The following is a 15525-nucleotide window of genomic DNA, read 5'->3' as shown; positions in this document are numbered from 1 at the left end:
AATGAAAATACCAAAGTAACATTGAAATTGACATCATTTCACACATTGCTGACGTGGATGTGTGCACAAAATTATAGATACTTTTCATCAAGATATGAGTAAGAAACATCTATGATTCTGTGCACATCAATGTGTGAAACAATGTCAATTTCAATGTTACTCCAGAATGGTTCATTAATAAAATTATCATAATACCCTCATTTTCAATCTTTACTTAAGAAAACTTTGGTATTTTTTCTTTCCACCTTTAGTGTGAAGGTGGGTTTGAACGCAGATGGGTGGAACTGACACTCCACGATCCTTATAACTTAGTTAAGTTGATACTTTTTTTCTTTTAAAAAATTTATTATAAAATATTTCTGTAAAAGTTCTAATTTGTTTGACGTTTGAAGGAAACAAAATCTTGAGATTAAAATGATGGTAGAAATGTTTAACTTAGAACTTAAAGACAATGATTTTAGGGGAAAAATCTAGGATTTGAGTAGAAGTAAAAGATAAATGGCACTTATGTCATTTTCTATTTATATAGTGTTTAAAATAAAGCAAAAGTGAAGGGCTTTTTTAATAAGTTTGAAAACATAGAGAGGGTATCTCCAATATTTGCCATAATTCGAGGGGCAACAAAGGGTTATTAAAAAAATACCTATTTAATCTATCTTACACACATACACACACGAAACACGGAGTGGCAGTATGTGCTGACTGCTTAACAGCAAAGCGTCTCTGCATCCAGGTATTTTTTATTTTAATTAATAAAGCCGCCCTTTTCACACACACTCACTTCTTTCTCTCTAGCATTTTAGTGCGAGAAACAGCAGAGAGAGAACCCGATTTAAAGCGGACAGAGAGAGAGATATAGTTCTTACATTCTGGTTGAAGACGAGAGAGAAACAACCAAACGACTGTCTCTCTCTCACACTCACTTTCTCTCTCTTCATTTCTATATCTGAATCTTAGTACACAAACTCTTGAAACCCCAGAAAATTTACTGTTGAAAAAACCCTAAATCTTCAAATCGGAGCTCGTCGAGGTTTGAGTCTGTGCTTGCATTCGGATGTGAGATCATCAGATCCGCCATGGCCGATCTTTCTGGAGACGGAGAGAACGTTTATTCTGCGATGGAAGCGCTGGAGTTGAGTTGCAACGGCGGTTTCGGCTATATCCGTACGGCAAATGAGGCGGTTACGGCATCTGCACCGACACCGCCATTAACGGTTTCGGGATCGTTTAAAGAAGGCAAATCGTTGAGGAGACGAACATCAATTCGGCCTAGTTTAGATGCGGACGAGTTCATAAATCTGTTGCACGGATCGGATCCAGTTAAGGTTGAGCTTAATCGGTTGGAGAATGAAGTCAGAGGTGGGAATGTGATTTGATCTGGTGGTTTCAAGTATGATTTGGCTGATTTTTACTGTATTTTATGTTATTTAATGGATTGTTTTTTGTTTTTTGTTCTTTTTTTCTGCAGATAAGGATCGAGAATTAGGAGAAGCACAAGCGGAGATCAAGGCGCTGAAGTTATCTGAACGCCTTCGAGAGAAAGCTGTGGAAGAGGTTAATTTTCTTCTTTTGTGATGGCTAGATATTAAGTGTTTGTTCTTCAGATTTATATACATTTGTCATTAATTCGGATTTTGGATTGTTTAAATTCTAATTCATATGCTAATTTTGGTTTTCCATTTTTTGTAAATGGGTATTTTTATTACATATGGTTGAGGGCACGTTTGGATTGTGATTTTTGGAAAAAAAATATGTTTCTGAAATCATTTTGTGATTTTTGAGGTTAAAAAATGATGCTCCTAGCTGGACTATATTTTAGATGCATTTGTTTGTGTCGTGGGATTATTATTTATGTGAATCTGCTTAAATTTTCAATAATTTATTCCTTAAATTGTCAAAAAGATGTTTTTGGAAGCTTTTTTTTTTGAAGGGGTAAAAATGGTGGTCATACCAGGACAATATTTTAGAGGCACTTGTTTGTGTAATGAGATTATTATCTATGTGAATCGGATTAAATTTTCAATAATTTTTTTCCTTAAATTGTTAAAAAAGATGTTTCTTAAAGCTTTTTTGGGGTTAAAAAATGGTGGTCCTAACAGGTATATATTTTAGATGTATTTATGTGTTGTGTGGGCCTTTTTTTTTAATCAGCTGAAATTTCAGTAATTTTATTCATTTAAATGGTTAGTTTGAGGTAATATCATATCCAAGGTTTTGTTTTGTACCGTCTGGGTTGCGTCTTTCGATATATCATTATCAAAATTCTCTATAATTTCTTCGTTGGGTTTTGTATAAAACTTAATCTTGTACATATATATTTGTGTCGCATCTCTTATACTATTTTCATTGGTGCAGTTGGGTGTAATCTTTTATGTATTTGATAATTCTGTATTGTTTTCAAACCTTTTTTTTTCTTCAAAGAATGTGTTTTTTCAGGACCATCCTTTCCATGGTCCAATATTTTGGTAGGTTGTTTAGATAGTCATTGTCTTGAATTCAGGTATCCGTTTCAATTTGGTCCATAATTATTTTCACTGATCCTCGTGGATTTGGTCATTTTGTCGGGAAATTTAAGCATCCGGTTAGAATGTGAACTGACGTCATTTTCTCATGTTTATGTTCGTTGCTTCTTAGCTCACTGAAGAATTGGCAAAGATGGAGGAAAAAGTCAAGTTGACTGAATCTCTTCTAGAAACCAAGGTTTTGCATGGAACACTCCCTCCTCTCTTAAAGTGCAATATGCCTCTTTAAGACCATGCCTGATTTGCAGAAATCTTTCTGCAGAATCTTGAAATTAAGAAAATCAATGATGAGAAGAAGGCATCCATGGCTGCCCAATTTGCAGCAGAAGCCACCCTTCGAAGGGTTCATGCTGCTCAAAAGGATGATGACATGCCACCAATTGAAGCCATTCTTGCACCACTAGAGGCAGAGCTCAAGCTTGCTCGACAGGAGGTATTGTACCCTTTCTTATGATATGTATTGTGATTACCCTATGAAAATAACACTTGAAATCTTTATTATTATAATGATAGAAGGCAGAGTAGAAGTGGTTCGACACCAAAATTTAAGCGATCATAAATGCCCCCACTTTTATATTTAAATTTAATATAATCAAGTTAAATTTGTTTTAAAAAAAAACTAAGAAATTGCGACCTGACCATATAATCATATTGCTTAGTTTTTAAACCATAAATGCCCCCACTTTTATGTTTAAATTTAATATAATGAAGGTCAATTTGGTAAAAAAAAAAAAAAAAAAACTAAGAAATTGCAACTTGACCATATGATCATGTTCCTTAATTTTTAAAACTACAAAAGCATCCTTTTTTACTTTGTGATGTAATCATCAACCCTTTAATCAATATTTTAATTACAAGTAAGCCCTTTTGATACATGTGCATTTGCACATGCCACCTTCTAGTATATTAATAAAAAGAGCATTATACGCAGATGACAAAGCTACAAGATGATAACAAGGCGTTAGATCGCCTTACCAAATCAAAGGAGGCAGCTTTGCTTGAGGCAGAGAGGACCGTTCAAGTTGCTTTGGCAAAGGCCTCTATGGTGGATGATCTCCAGAACAAAAACCAAGAGTTAATGAAACAGATTGAAATATGCCAGGTATTGTGGGATTATTTGTGCTATTTTTACTTCAAGGTCGTTAAAATTTGTAATATTCACTATTTGTATCTATTGGTTAGGATCTGAGTGGGCTTTTATATTTATACTGCTTGTCTACTCCAGGAAGAAAATAAGATTTTGGACAAAATGCACCGTCAAAAGGTTGCAGAGGTTGAAAAGCTGAGCCAAACTGTACGGGAACTTGAAGAGGCTGTTCTTGCTGGTGGTGCAGCTGCAAATGCTGTGAGGGATTATCAACGGAAATTTCAGGAGATGAATGTAATGTGCCTTTTCTCTATGTGAATGTTCGTCTTGTAGGGTTGCTTCTGACTTCTTATATTTGTTTTTTCTGAGAGACATAATGTATGTTGCACACACACCCTCACATACATGAAAATTTTTCCTCACAGGAGGAGAGGAAAATCCTTGATAGGGAACTGGCCCGTGCAAAGGTCACAGCAAATAGGGTCGCGGTAGTGGTAGCGAATGAATGGAAAGATGCTAATGATAAAGTGATGCCTGTAAGACAATGGCTGGAAGAACGAAGATGCATGCAGGTTTGCTTCATGGTTTATTTTCTTTTTTTATCTTCCAATGTTTGAGTTCTCATATGCTTTCTTCATTTTGACGAAGCATTTTTTGCTACATTTAGTTTTGAGAGCTAATATTGGCACCCCAACTTTTACTTATTAAACCCTGATTTCTTAAATTATTTTTCACCCCAATTAAAGATTAAAACACACTCTCCAAACATTACAAAGGTTTAGCTTAAATTATAATCTCAACATTACAAAACATACACTCGTTCAAACAATTTCAGTAGTTGTTTACAATTATGAATAGGCTCATATAAAATTCTAAACCAAAAAAATAGAAATCTGGCCAACAAAATGAGAGCTTGTATTGGCACCTCACCTTTTACTTATTCTCAACCATTCACTTATTTTCTTTATTTTTAATTGGGTTGTAATAAGTAAAAGTGGGGGTGGGGGGGGGGGGTGGCCAAAAGCTGCTCTTAGTTTTTTTACATTTTTATAATCATTACCTAGAACTGTTGTTACAGGGAGAAATGCAGCAACTTCGAGACAAACTTACTATTACAGAGCGAGCTGCGAAATCTGAAGCACAATTGAAGGTTGTTTTTTTGTTTTACAGGGATACACGTCTACTGTACTCATTAGTCATTTCTAAGCCATTTGATGAAAAAGAAAATTAGAAATATGTTTTTGTTGTACCGTACAGGAAAAATTTCAACTGCGGCTGAAAGTACTTGAAGAAGGATTGAGGGTGTCCCCGACTGGTAGTAATCGTAGTACTCCTGAGGGGAGAAGTGTAAGCAATGGACCTTCACGGCGCCAATCCTTGGGTGGAGCAGATAACATCACCAAATTGACCTCCAATGGCTTTTCGTCCAAGAGAACGCCGACCTCTCAGTTGAGATCTTTAATTTCTTCTAGCACTAGTACAGTATTGAAGCATGCGAAAGGGACATCAAAGTCGTTTGATGGAGGTACAAGGTCATTAGACAGGGGTAAAGTTCGCTTTAATGGAACAGTCCCAAACTATTCTCTCAATAAATCTTCCGATGGAACCACAGACAGTGAGGCCCATAGTCCTTCGAAAGGAAAACTGGATGAGAAACCTTCTGAGATACCGAATGTTGATGCAGAGGATTGTGTCTCAGGATTGTTATACGATATGTTGCAGAAAGAGGTCATCACTTTGAGAAAAGCTGGATATGAAAAGGATCAAAACCTTAAAGACAAGGATGATGCTATTGAGGTCAATTTTTGTGTGCATTTTTTTGACTTGTAGTTCTACGAATTTAACATTTAAGCTTATTGTTAGTTGCAACTCATGATAATCCAGATGTTAGCAAAGAAGGTTGATAAATTGACCAAAGCAATGGAGGTTGAAGCCAAGAAGATGAGAAGAGAAGTAGCTGTAATGGAGAAGGAAGTCGCTGCCATGCGTGTGGAGAAAGAACAGGACATTAGAGCTAAGAGACTCGGTTCTTCAAAGGGTTCTCAACTACTTCCAGCAAGGTATTTATAATATTAGTTTTTGGTCAATGTTGTGTGTGTGTTCTATTTATAATTTTTTTTTGCATACGATTCAGTCTTCATGGTTTTATTCTTTTAATTATCTGAGGACTTTTTGCCTTCCTTTGAGTGGTGTTGTGAAACAATAGTGGTATTCTATGTTATCCCCGGATCTCATAATTGTTATGGATTTCTAGGGTTGTTTCTTCAGACGGTAGATAGTTTGTTGGGTTTTGTTTTAGTATATTATTAGGTTGGTCTCTGTAGCTTCTTTCTACTTTTCAACAGTTTCTATACTTAATTTTTTTTTTTTATGTTATAGTTTTGAGCATAATGATAATTTGGTATCAAAATGGATGTGGTACAATCATGCCACTGTAGTATTAAAATTATCTGAATTCTAGATGAATTAAGTCAAACTTTATCGATTAGTAAGCTGTTGAGATATTTCATTGAATTTTACTGTACATGACCAGAAATATATTTAACAAACAGGCTGTTTTGAAAAGCATTTCTTTGTTTTATTATTATTATTATTATTTAGTTACTTGCTTTTGTGAGTTTTTTTAAGTGGGGAAAAAAACTCAAGGATTCTTGAGTCGGCAAAAACTTATAGGAGGCTGAAATATGGATTATGGATCAAACATTCCTCAAGGTTATTCTGATGTCATTCATAGATAAAAGTCATTTTTTCTCATTGATTTTATGTTATCTTCATAATATTTACCTACATTAGTATTAAAGATTTATAAACATATAAGCTTTGTGGATCTATGATTCATTTCAGAATTTTAGGGGCAAAAAACTAAAAATTTGGCTAAACCCAATTTCCATTTTTGCTCTGCCTAAACAAGCACATTTTGGGTCATTGCTTAAATTTTCTATGAAGTGTCAATGATTTGATTAAGTTTTATTTACTAAATTACATTATTGTTAACAATTAATTGCAAGTCTTACCTTTTAGATTATCAATTCAATAATGTTTTTTAATGGACTAGACTTTTCAAGGAATCAAAGTTTTTTTTCTTCTTCAGATGTCCTGGTGTTTAGATGAGAGCTCATCATTAGATGAGGACCTTAGCCCTTTAGGATCATTTCAGTTCTGCCTAGGAAGGTTATCTTGGCCTCATGGGCTTGTGTTCTTTTTTTTTTTTTCTTTTTTTTTAATTGAGTTGTTTCATTTTTTTTCTTCTGCTCAAAATAATTCTTAATACTTATCAAGAAAAAAAATATCTCCTCTCAGATGCTTTATTGTTTAACAATTGCATCAATATGTTTGGATTGGTATTCAACCAGCAACTATTATTCCATACTGCTGTTTTTTTTATATGAGTTATAAGTCTTGTTCACCTGGTTTCTTCAATCATTTGTGTAATATAAAAGTGGATTTTCCCAGCATTATTTGCAATAATTGTGGAAAATTTAACAAAATTTATCCTTGTCAAGCTAAGCTTCCTTGAATTTATTTCAAATTTTAGTTGAGCTTGTTATGAATAAAAAAAATTAGTTGAGTGGAAGTTAATTTAATGTTTGGCATATGCACTGTTAGTCTGATTGCATAGCTGGGTATTTGACGGTGCCTCAGGCATCAGGAGGCCTTTGCGCCTTTCACCCTTAACTTCACTGAAAAACTATGTCTTGAGCTTAGATAGGTATACTATAAGTGGACTGCTTATGTATAGTAAGAGAAAACTTAGGCGTTGGTCAAGAATAAGAGTTTATTCCATGAATGTTTGATCTTCCCCTAATCCTTAAAAATCAACTTGATTAACAATTTCTAATCATTGGACTTTTAAGGGATTTTTCACCACGAGCTTCATGCATAGGCCAATGGTTGAAAAGCATAGAGCCAGTCTCATGAAGAACAATGCTCCAATCTAATGGCTATAAATCCTTGATCGAGTTGATTTTCACAATGGGTTGACCAAGTATAGGAAACTCATTGAGCCAGTCCCATGAAGAACAATGCTCCATTCTAGTGGCTAGAAATCCTTTATCAAATTGATTTTCATGGTGTAGGTTGACCAAGGATAGGAAAAGTATTATGGGTTATTGGTCCCAAAAACATGCCATGTAGCAAGATTTGGCTTCAAATACACACGCGATGTGGTATTTGTGACCAACACCTCCTTTCCATTTCCCACATGTTAATCAATCGTAAGGATTTTTTTAAAGCATGCTGGTCTACAAGAAGGAGATTTTGAAGGGAATGAGCTGCCCCACACTAATTTTACAGGGAAAGGATTGATCGGGTTAGTGTGACCTCCATTTGAATTTCTTCTCAAGGCTGATATTCATGATAAAGTGAACTAACTAAGAATTGTACTTGGAGTTTCACTTCCACATTATTTGTTCCTCCCCTTCTTGAGAAATCTCTTCGCCTTACTAAGCGCTACTACAGATCCCAAACTTGTTGATTTCCCAATAATTTACATTTTTCCTTAAATGCAAGTTCCAATAGACATCATTTCAATATTTAGTAAAACATTCACTAGCTCGAGCACCTTTCCTTCTAGAAATTGCATTAATGGATGGAAAAGCAATCTGAAATGATCCCCAATTGTGCTTTACTATTTTTATGTTTTTTGGTGTTTGTTCATTTTTTTGCGATTTACCAAGTCGTAGAACATGACCCAGATTCCCTAATGATAGCATTTTTTTGGGACCTCTTCACTTCAACACCAAATTTCTTTTTGGGGTAACAGTACCCTTTGAATTTCTCAAGAACTTAGTTTCCCAAATATCTTTCTGCACTCTTTTGTTCCTTGAGAACTTAGTTTACTTTTCTTTTGATGCAATTGGTCATTTATTCCACATCATGTAGCTTCTACATCATAATACTTGTTTCCTTCAGTAGTTCTTTCTAAAATATACTATATTTTCCCAATTTTTTTTATTTTAAAATAAGTTATATTTCTCATTTTAGGTTCCGCTACCTAATTCTTGGGTTTTTTCTATTTTTCAGCAATTCTTTTATTGAATTCATGATGCAAATAATTCATAACCTCTGACTTGTGTTTCATTGTTAAACCCTCCCCTAGGATGACCTTACAATTTTTGTACATCGAGCATTCCTTAGAAGAAAATATTTCCTGATGTCTACTTGATTCAATTTAAAAACCTTTAGAGGTTCACTTACAAAGCATTATTGTTGGTTTCTAGAGCCAGTTCAGTTAATAGGATATGACATGGGAAGTACGCGGCCTTCTCTCAACTCATCCCAAGTTTAGTAATTGTTAAGAGCTTCTAAGAGGTACTATGTTGCTTTGAAGCAGTATCTGGTTTGCCAGTCAATCTTCGAAAGAGTAAGGTCTTTCCAATGAGACATGTGGTTGATGTGGATTTTCTTGCACCTTCGCTGGGGTGTCAAGCGGGTGCCCTCCCTTCCTCTTGTTTGGGTTTTTCCAGAGAGAGGGGGGGGGGGGGGGGGGGCTCCCTACAAGAGTATTTGGGAATCGGTGTTACGAAAGTTTCTGGAAGACTAAGCTCTTGGCAAGCTAACTACCTTTCCAAAGGGTGGAAAACTAACCCAGATTAAGAGCGGTTTGTTTAGAATCCCAGTCTATCATCTATCTTTATTCTTGATTCCTAGAAGTGTGGAATTAAGGTTAAACAAGTTATTTAGATATTTCTTGTGGCATGATAAGGAAGGATAAGTAAATTGCATTTGGTCAGCTGGAAAAATGTGTGCACGGTCAAAGAGTCGAGGGGGTCTCGGGTTCAGGAAATTGCGTACTCTAAATGGGACGTCGCTTGGGAAGTGACTTTGGAGGTTTGGAGTGGAAAGGGAAGGGTTTTGGTGCAAGGTGATTGTAGCTAAGTACGGTGAGGACCCTTTGGGTTGGGAGAGTGGTTTTGCAAAAAATCCATTTGGGTATGGGGTTTGGAAGGGTATCTTGAAGATTCTTCATTAGTTTAAAGGAAGGATCACTTTTAAGGTGGGGAAGGGGGATAAAGTAAGGTTTTGGGAGGATGCTTGGGGTGAGGGAGGTCCTCTGAGGGATCGATTTCCTAGGTTGTACAGTATTTTGAGGAAAAAAATACCTCCTGGTTGCTAGTTTCCAGGTGTTGGATTGAGGCTCAATAGGCTAGGATTTGGGGTTTAGGAGGCCGTTGAATGATTGGGAGGTTTTGGAGATCATGGAGTTGATGGGTCACCTCGATATGGTGTTTGGAAGTTCTTCGGTGGAAGACATGAGATTATGGGTTCCAAATAAAGGCATGTTCTCGGTTACCAACTTCTACAAAGACCTCTCAAGTAATGGAGATCAGTCTTTTCCTTTTGTTGTGGTTTGGGTCCTAAGGTGCCCTCCAAGGTAGTGTTCTTTGTTTAATCCGTTGTGTGGGAAAGCATTCAAACACTAGATCTGGTAGGGGAATGGGTTTCTGTGGTCCGAATGTTTGTTGTGTGTGCATGAATAACGAGGAATCCTCTAATCATTTACTTCTTCACTGCGAGGAAGCCACTCAGGTGTGGGCTCACTTCCTTTCTTTGTTTGGGATGGATTGGTGTATTCCGGGCACAATTAGAGTTCTCCTTGGGGAATAGTTTCAAGTAGGTACGATCTTCCGTCATTCTAAGAGGTGGTTGTGGAGTTTAACCCCGTTCGCGATCTTGTGGGGCATTTGGAAAGCTAGAAATGCAAGAACTTTTGAAGATATAAGGCATCAAATCATGAGTTGGTCCTTTTGATTCTTAGGTTGTTATTCTATTGGTGCTAAGTCTTTAAAGAGTTCAAAGGGGTGTTCTTCAAGGATTTTTTGGTCTGGTGGGACTGTGTTTGTAATCTTTCTTCTGTTTAGTTGTTGTTCTTGTCTTTCCTTTTTGTTTTGGGGTGGGTCATCTCGACCTCCTCTTTCCTGTTTTCCTTTCTTTTATTAATAAAAAAAGAGAGGTTCTAAGAGATAGTTCTCTTATTTAGAAAAAAAAAGGTTTTATTTTGTTGAACATCTACTATTTTTGTCCTGTGGTGGAGCTTTTTTTTTTCCCCCCTTAAATGCTTTGTGTTGTTCGTGCTGCCCATCAACGGAAAATCCCTTCTTCAGAATCCAGTTGTACAACTCTAGTTCAATGTTCTTTAGTTGATAGTGTATACACGTTGTTTGTACTCTTAGAGCATGAGTCTCAATTACATTCTTTGGCATGAATGACTGCCATGGGTCTTATTTTCATTAAATGTTTTTTTTGATGGGTAAGCTGGACTTGAACCCACAACCTCAAAGTTGTTTTGCAATCTGTCAAACCAACTGAACTATGGTTCCAAGCCTTATATTTTCATTACTCCAATGGTTGTTTATTGTAGATTTTGAATATGTTGTTCATCTTTTAAATGAAATGGTTATTAACATTTCCTAAAATTTCAATGCATATTTTTTAAGTTCTTTTGTACTTCTGTCATATTTGTAGTTCCAAAAAAAAAAAAATTGTATTTTGACACCTATCAAACAGAAAATTGAAGCCTATGTTCAAATATTTTGGATTGCTGGATAGAAAATGTTGGAATGTGTTCATTTATTTAGTAGTATGCTGTCTATCGGAGACATTTCCTTGTGAATTTGTATTGCCACTATCCATTTTGTTATTCTTATCAATTAAAATCTCCATATTTGATTCTTATTTATCAAAGACAATAATGACATAATTATTTTGCGTCGAAGTTATATTGTCTCTTCTCATCTAAGTTTGGGAATATTGTTGTAATAACATGCTATGGGTGATGGTGCCATAGGCCTAGATTCAATTCCTGCTAGCATTGAGTCATTGCTATCATTAAAAATAGATTTGGTGAAATAAAGAAAGGAGTAGTGATAATATGACGCCCCCCTCTGACACATGCCCCCCCATCAAAGAATTATAAGATCATTTGCCTCGGGATACACAAGAAAAAAGATTTATGGTTATGCGTTTCCCAAGGCAAATGATCTACGGTTTTGTGATGGGGGGCGTAAGGGGCGTGTGTTAGAGGGGGCTGTTAAAAAATCATTACACTAAAAAAATGTTATTTTTATAATTCTATGTCAAGGAGATAATTTAGTTGATAGTTGATATGTCATGGTAAACCACATACCCTATTAATGTGGTGAGTGGCCAAGTTATTTCTCTCGCCACTTGTTTGTAACACAAGATTTAGTTAACCACTTATTTGAATAGCCTTAGTCCCATGATTAAGGTACACAAACTTACACGCTCTCAAGTTTCAATAATGTCTTTTCGTGAGGTATAATTGATGCAGTATTGATGGGGACATCAAAGCTTGAAGAGTAGGTTTTTAATGTTTATTTTAATTTTATATTTTTTGGTAGTTATTATGTTTTGTTTTTTGAGCTTATTTTCATGTTTTATTACCCAATGGTCTTAGTATAATGTTTTGGGGGTAGTTTGGTAACTTTAGTATGTCTTTTATTTAAGTTTACAAGTTTAGGAGAGAAAAAAGTTGTGAAAATTAAGTAATCTATTTGGTATTTTAGTTTTATCAGGATTCTTAGATTAATTTTCTTTATATATAAATTGTATTAGGATTTATTTTAGGAATAGAGTTTATGAAATAAAGAATGAGTTTCTGTCAATGGAGTTTCTTGGTGTGAGTTCTCCATTATTCTTGATTCCATGAAACCCCTGGTGCGATTTCAAGGTAAAGATATTTTAGTCCATATCCCTAACCAGATTCCCCTACCCCTTCTTTCACTTTCTTCCTTCGTTGTCTTGCATCAAGGATGAATAAGGGAAGAAGAGGAAATAACAGGTAGGTTAGAGAGTCTGATTTGGGAGTGGGTTGAAGATGTAAGGGAAAAGGGGTTTCAAGGATAGGTTTTAGACCCAAAAGTTCTTAACTGCTCTGTGAAATCTTCCACAATCCCAATGACTGTGTTGAAAGGCAAAGGGCAAAATTTTGCAATCCCAATATTATTCAACAGGGTCTTGTGAATTGGTTTAAGGGGGTATTAAATAGGAATAGGTAATAGAGTATATGGTAGGTTTAAGGAAGAGATTAATGGTATAGGTTTTTATGGTTTATGAAGAATTTGATGGGTTTCTTGTTGGGTTTTAGATGGTTTCTCAATCTCTCACAAATGAACAAAAAAAGTAGAGTTGGTGAATTGAAGAAGATAGAGGATAAGAAACAGATTAAACAGAAAAAAAATGATAGAATTACCTTGGAATCACCCCCAACGATTTCCAAGGCATCACCAAGTTGAATGCAACAACATTCGAACAAGAAAAGATATAACAGAAACTTTTGGCATTTCTTTTTATTCTTTTAAAACTCTCTGAAATCAATTACAATAGCCATATATCTAATCTACTCAAATCCCTAATCTTAACATGACTTAAAAATTGATACTTTTGACCTTGAGAAGTCAATATCGTGTAAAACTGATACCTTATTAATATTTTGGTCATAACTATCTAAAAACCCATCGGAATTGGAAAATCTTGGTCTCTTTGGATATTTAATTGAATTACCTTTTAAACGACACAAATTAACTTAATACGATTAGTTTTACTACTCAAATGATGCTAAATAAAAGTGACGTGAATAATGACCAGTCTTGAATCAAATTCCTAAAATAACCTAATAATAATATTCTAAAACTGATAGAACTTAAAAAATATGTAACAAGCCCATAAAGAAAACCCAACAACGAAAATAAAATAAAACCATAAAACTAAAATATGGCTCAAATAGGTTAGGCCTATGAAACCTTTCTAGTATCTTCTAAATTTGGTGGTCTATCTTGAGTGGTGCATGTTTTAAAGAATTAGAAGGGAGGTTTATAATCTTTTTTTCCCATGCTTTGGCCCATGAAAAAGTTTACATTGCATTTTCCTTGCATGTGATCAATGGATTTGGTCAGAAGAAAGAAAAATGATTTGTTTATTGAATAATTATTCATTTTTTGGAAAGTACTTTTGTTTGCATTCACTTAAAATGGGCTTACACAAGTTGTTGCAATCAACAGCTAATAACTTTTACAATTGTGACTATATACGAAACTACTCTTACTTTCATCTTGTGTGCAACAAAGTTCTGGCTATTCTTTTAGAGGCCTTCACTCTTCTCTCTTAGTGTTTGATGCTCCATTACTTCATATCGAGCATCACTTCAATCAGTTGTGGTCAGCGTGAGCTACTCTTTCTATCCCTTGTTATTATACCTTATAAGCCTTAGAACTTCTGCCCAAACAAAGATATTAGTACACCTCCCTGATTTGATGCTTGATAATCTGTTATACCAATAGTTCTAGTGTAAGTGTATAACCTGAATAACTAAGAATATACACAGCCTACATCAAGTATTGGAGACTTCCTACACCTACAAAACAATCCTTGGTCCACACCTCCTGTATACAACTGAACCAAAAACGCTGCTGTTGGATACCTCTTAACCATCTTGATAATTTAACATCCTTCGAAATGATCAATAAATAATGGGAAACCAATAGAAAAGCAACCTTTCCATTGGATGGTTAGGATTGAAGCAATTAATGTGATATTTGGGCCACATGCAATACGATAGGAACTCATCTATTGGGGATCCTCAAACCAGTTCTCTCTAAAGAAATGCAAACAATGTTATATTGATGTTAAAAATGGATCATTTTTTCTATTCTTAATCTGTACCAATCTGAATTCTATCTATGCAGTTTATAATTTGTCAAGTTGCATTTGTGCAGAAATATATCACGTGGTGGGCTGATGCGTAACATCCAATGAGTGAAGAAACGTTAAAAGAGTAATCCATAATAGGTCTTGTTCCCTGTTTTCTCCTTAATTCTTCCTTCATGATTGATATCTTTGTGATCATTGAGTCCGGTAAAAGAAGGGAAATCCGAGGAAGAAAGTGGGTCTGCTTTTGACTTGATGATCATTGTGTACTTGGAGAAGTAGTGAAGAGAAATAACGATGAAATCAGGCTAACCTTTTGGCAGGTTTTACATTGAGAAACAGTGGTTGTGTGGTTGTATAGGTTATATTGGTTTCTTTTTTTATTCTCGTTTTTCAATGGCTATGATTTGCAGTTAGTATATGTTTGTTGTTGCTTTAAGATTGTGAATATTCTTGTAACCAGATCAAGAAGATCAACTTTCACGATTGTGGTGGTCTTATTGTAATCTACTCGTAGGTGCGTAAAAGTTTTATACACTACTGCTAGCTTTGGAGACATGTTGTATGAACTACAACAGATACACAGCATCATAATACTTCAACGATGCATTATCCATGTAATGGAAATGTACAAGGTCCATAGGTGGTGGATCCTATACTACACATCATGCATGAGGTCTTCCAAATAAGTAAGGTAACGTCTTTGGTCCCAGCTGTCATTTGTCTTCTTTCAGCTATATAGGATTTACGTCACGATATATCGGCCATTATTTGTTTGAATTATGATCACCATTTAGATCGATGATTTGTTTTTTTGCTCATATAGTACCATGTGGATTTTAATAGTATCGAAAGAAGGAATCTATGAAATGTCTTCTGAAATAGAAAGCTTGCCTAGTGAGTAGTCTGCACCCAAATTGCTTCTAAAGTTATAAACCAAAGCTACCCAGACTTGTTTTTTGGCTCCTTACTTTTGTGAGTTGTTAGATGGGATTTTCGGGATGGAAATATCCTCGATTTTTTTTGTTTTTATAGTTAATAATGACAGACAGCCTTGGATTATTTACATGGTTCTGTATTCTCATCTTCATTCTAGAAAATGTAGAAGTTGCTTTTGGTTTTCTCTTGACAGCCTCCACATCCTTTAGAAACACTTCTAGACCCCCCAAAAATAACTTTTTTGATCGCTGCACAAACAATCTGTGCCAAAATTGCAAATCTTATAGAAGTGATTTCAAATCAGCGCTTGGG

At 35.3% G+C, this 15525-nt stretch overlaps 1 protein-coding gene across 1 annotated transcript; it reads left to right on the top strand.

The window, feature by feature from the left end:
* Positions 1-744: 744 nt before the first annotated feature.
* Positions 745-14814, top strand: LOC147398054 (microtubule-associated protein 70-1-like). Its single transcript, XM_086447167.1, has 11 exons — positions 745-1359; positions 1469-1554; positions 2635-2700; positions 2785-2955; positions 3454-3624; positions 3748-3903; positions 4035-4181; positions 4688-4759; positions 4867-5406; positions 5494-5669; positions 14343-14814. The coding sequence occupies exons 1-11, from the start codon at positions 1077-1079 to the stop codon at positions 14380-14382; spliced, it is 1908 nt and encodes a 635-aa protein (XP_086303293.1). The 5' UTR covers positions 745-1076; the 3' UTR covers positions 14383-14814.
* Positions 14815-15525: the final 711 nt, after the last annotated feature.

The sequence above is a fragment of the Akebia trifoliata genome, chromosome 7 (genome assembly GCF_017979445.1).
Source record: "Akebia trifoliata isolate Shusen 1 chromosome 7, ASM1797944v1, whole genome shotgun sequence".
Classification (NCBI taxonomy): Eukaryota; Viridiplantae; Streptophyta; class Magnoliopsida; order Ranunculales; family Lardizabalaceae; genus Akebia; species Akebia trifoliata.
The sequence above is the reverse complement of the archived record's forward strand: the minus strand, read 5'-3'. Positions and strand labels throughout refer to the sequence as shown.

What these genes read in the sequence shown, in the direction of transcription:
- LOC147398054 (XM_086447167.1), top strand. Translation starts at nt 1,077, where the DNA reads ATGGCCGATCTTTCTGGAGACGGAGAGAACGTTTATTCTGCGATGGAA. An exon ending in AATCTCTTCTAGAAACCAAG is followed by an intron (nt 2,701 to 2,784) that starts GTTTTGCATGGA and finishes ATCTTTCTGCAG; the next exon opens with AATCTTGAAATTAAGAAAAT. An exon ending in AACAGATTGAAATATGCCAG is followed by an intron (nt 3,625 to 3,747) that starts GTATTGTGGGAT and finishes TGTCTACTCCAG; the next exon opens with GAAGAAAATAAGATTTTGGA.